Source organism: Panulirus ornatus, unplaced genomic scaffold (assembly GCF_036320965.1).
Source record: "Panulirus ornatus isolate Po-2019 unplaced genomic scaffold, ASM3632096v1 CTG_6721_pilon, whole genome shotgun sequence".
Taxonomy (NCBI): domain Eukaryota; kingdom Metazoa; phylum Arthropoda; class Malacostraca; order Decapoda; family Palinuridae; genus Panulirus; species Panulirus ornatus.
This window is the reverse complement of record NW_027265141.1, coordinates 7,402-10,863: the sequence shown is the minus strand read 5'-3', so window position 1 is coordinate 10,863 and position 3,462 is coordinate 7,402. Positions and strand designations below refer to the sequence as shown.

Genomic DNA, 3,462 nt, shown 5'->3' with positions numbered 1-3,462 from the left:
CAAACTTACCTCCCAATTGACTTGACCCTCAACCCTACTGTACCTAATAACCTTGCTCTTATTCACATTTACTCTTAACTTTCTTCTTTCACACACTTTACCAAACTCAGTCACCAGCTTCTGCAGTTTCTCACATGAATCAGCCACCAGCGAACAACAACTGACTCACTTCCCAAGCTCTCTCATCCCCAACAGACTTCATACTTGCCCCTCTTTCCAAAACTCTTGCATTCACCTCCCTAACAACCCCATCCATAAACAAATTAAACAACCATGGAGACATCACACACCCCTACCGCAAACCTACATTCACTGAGAACCAATCACTTTCCTCTCTTCCTACACGTCCACATGCCTTACATCCTCGATAAAAACTTTTCACTGCTTCTAACAACTTGCCTCCCACACCATATATTCTTAATACCTTCCACAGAGCATCTCTATCAACTCTATCATATGCCTTCTCCAGATCCATAAATGCTACATACAAATCCATTTGCTTTTCTAAGTATTTCTCACATACATTCTTCAAAGCAAACACCTGATCCACACATCCTCTACCACTTCTGAAACCACACTGCTCTTCCCCAATCTGATGCTCTGTACATGCCTTCACCCTCTCAATCAATATCCTCCCATATAATTTACCAGGAATACTCAACAAACTTATACCTCTGTAATTTTAGCACTCACTCTTATCCCCTTTGCCTTTGTACAATGGCACTATGCACGCATTCCGCCAATCCTCAGGCACCTCACCATGAGTCATACATACATTAAATAACCTTACCAACCAGTCAACAATACAGTCACCCCCTTTTTTAATAAATTCCACTGCAATACCATCCAAACCTGCTGCCTTGCCGGCTTTCATCTTCCGCAAAGCTTTTACTACCTCTTCTCTGTTTACCAAATCATTTTCCCTAACCCTCTCACTTTGCACACCACCTCGATCAAAACACCCTATATCTGCCACTCTATCATGAAACACATTCAACAAACCTTCAAAATACTCACTCCATCTCCTTCTCACATCACCACTACTTGTTATCACCTCCCCATTTGCGCCCTTCACTGAAGTTCCCATTTGCTCCCTTGTCTTACGCACTTTATTTACCTCCTTCCAGAACATCTTTTTATTCTCCCTAAAATTTAATGATACTCTCTCACCCCAACTCTCATTTGCCCTTTTTTTCACCTCTTGCACCTTTCTCTTGACCTCCTGTCTCTTTCTTTTATACATCTCCCACTCAATTTCATTTTTTCCCTGTGGTATGGGAGGCAAGTTGTTAGAAGCAGTGAAAAGTTTATATCGAGGATGTAAGGCATGTGTACGTGTGTGATGTCTCCATTGTTGTTTAATTTGTTTATGGATGGGGTTGTTAGGGAGGTGAATGCAAGAGTTTTGGAAAGAGGGGCAAGTATGCAGTCTGTTGGGGATGAGAGAGCTTGGGAAGTGAGTCAGTTGTTGTTCGCTGATGATACAGCGCTGGTGGCTGATTCATGTGACAAACTGCAGAAGCTGGCGACTGAGTTTGGGAAAGCTTGTGAAAGAAGAAAGTAGAGATAATGAAAATAGTGTAATATTATATAAACATTAATATCTGTAAATGTTTTTTTAAACTTGAAATTAAAAAAGATGCGAAAGAAAAGCACACATCCCTCTGTTATATATATATATATATATATATATATATATATATATATATATATATATATATATATATATATATTCCTATGAGTCCACGGGGAAAATGAAACCCGTGGACTCATAGGAATATCTTGATCACGCGCAAAATTGTGATCCTTTCCATTATATCGATCTATCTATATATATATATATATATATATATATATATATATATATATATATATATATATATATATATATATATATATATATATATATATATATAAAATAAATCAAATATAATGAAAATAGTGTAATGTTATGGTAACAATATTTGTAAATGTTTTTTTTTTAACTTAAAATTAAAAAAGATGCGAAAGAAAAGCACACATCCTTCTGTTATATATGTATAAAGGACTCAATCCTGAGTCAATGGCCGGTGCACATACCGAACAGTAATGTCGGGGTGCGTTGCTATAAACTCCGTAACCAGTGTGTTTGTGTCAGTTGGAGGCAGGTGTTGGACTTGCAGGGGTTGTATCCTGCGATGCACATTCTGGGATCTCACCTCCCGTGCCATGATGGCTGCCCGACGCCTCTCGAAGGCATACTGCAAGTGTTTCAGAACTACCTCCAGTTTGGGTCGTGCTTCAGGATCATATCTTGTGGCCTCTCTAATTGTAGATACCACGCGTAAGCGGCGTCTCTTATAAACTATTTGAAGTATTCTAATAAGGAGGACGGCATATGAGAAGACATCAGACTTTCTTGTGCTAGGTTGGCCGCGCTTCACCTCAGGAGCCATCCATGGGTAATCCTCAGGATCGCTCTCGAGGTCATTAGTCACCTCCTGGAAACATGCAAGTCCCAGATCGATGATGTTCACTCTGGGTGACTGCGGATCGCCGCTCACCACCACATTGTTAGGCTTTAGGTCATTGTGGATGAGTCCTTTGCGGTGTATTTCAAGAAGCCTTTGTCCAACCATCAGTCCCAGTTGCAGGAGATCGTAGCCATCTGGTCCTTTGCCTTTAATGATATCCTGGAGAGTGTATTGGCCGCAGTAGGTCATCAAGATGGCTGGTGGTTCCTCGGAATAAGCCAACAACATTGGGACTCCTCCAGCTCCTTCCAGCAAAACCATGTATTGGCTCTCTCGCATGAGACGCTCATCCTCAGAAAAGTGAGACACCTTCAGAACGGCCAGTTCGTCATGCCACTTGACGAGGTAGGCAGTCCCGTTCCCACCTTCGCCCAAGGTGGCAAGGCTTTCTGAAACAAGCAGTTCCAATGCTTTTCGGTCGATCTGAGTCATGTTGAGAGGAAAGCCTTTGGTTTTGTGTTGGGTATCAGCAGAAATTTACCACTCTCAATGTGCAGGTCCGTGGATGTGATTTCGATGCCTAAGTTGTTTCGTTGCCTACTGATCTTACGTTATATCCTGGATATGCAGAAAATCATAGTTAACTCCTCAGGTAATTGAGTTATCAGTGGCCGTGATTTGTACCTGCTCAAGAGCAGTAAATATGGCGGACAATTCAGGTTGTAGTGAAGATGCCCAATTGTATATTGTATAACTCATATTATGATCTAAGTGAGTCAAGTAGTGAAGATAAAGAATTGGATATAGACTCTATGGCTTTGATTTCCACCAGATCAAGAGCAACAAATATGGCGGACAATTCAATTTGTAGTAAAGATGCCTAGTTTTATATTGTATATATCATATTCTAATCTAAGTGTCTCACGTATTGAAGATAAAGAATTAGATGATTAAACTCTATGGCCGTGATTTCTACCAGCTCAACCGCAGTAAATATGGCGGACAATTC

At 40.6% G+C, this 3,462-nt stretch overlaps 1 protein-coding gene across 1 annotated transcript; it reads right to left on the bottom strand.

Annotated features, from left to right (window-relative positions):
- Nucleotides 1-2,318: 2,318 nt before the first annotated feature.
- On the bottom strand, nt 2,319-2,902 carry LOC139748534 (uncharacterized; the record flags this gene model as incomplete). The annotated part of the gene is made up of 1 exon (XM_071661592.1): nt 2,319-2,902. A coding segment is annotated over one exon (584 nt), but the record flags the coding sequence as incomplete, so codon positions are not given.
- Between the last annotated feature and the right edge of the window lie 560 nt (nt 2,903-3,462).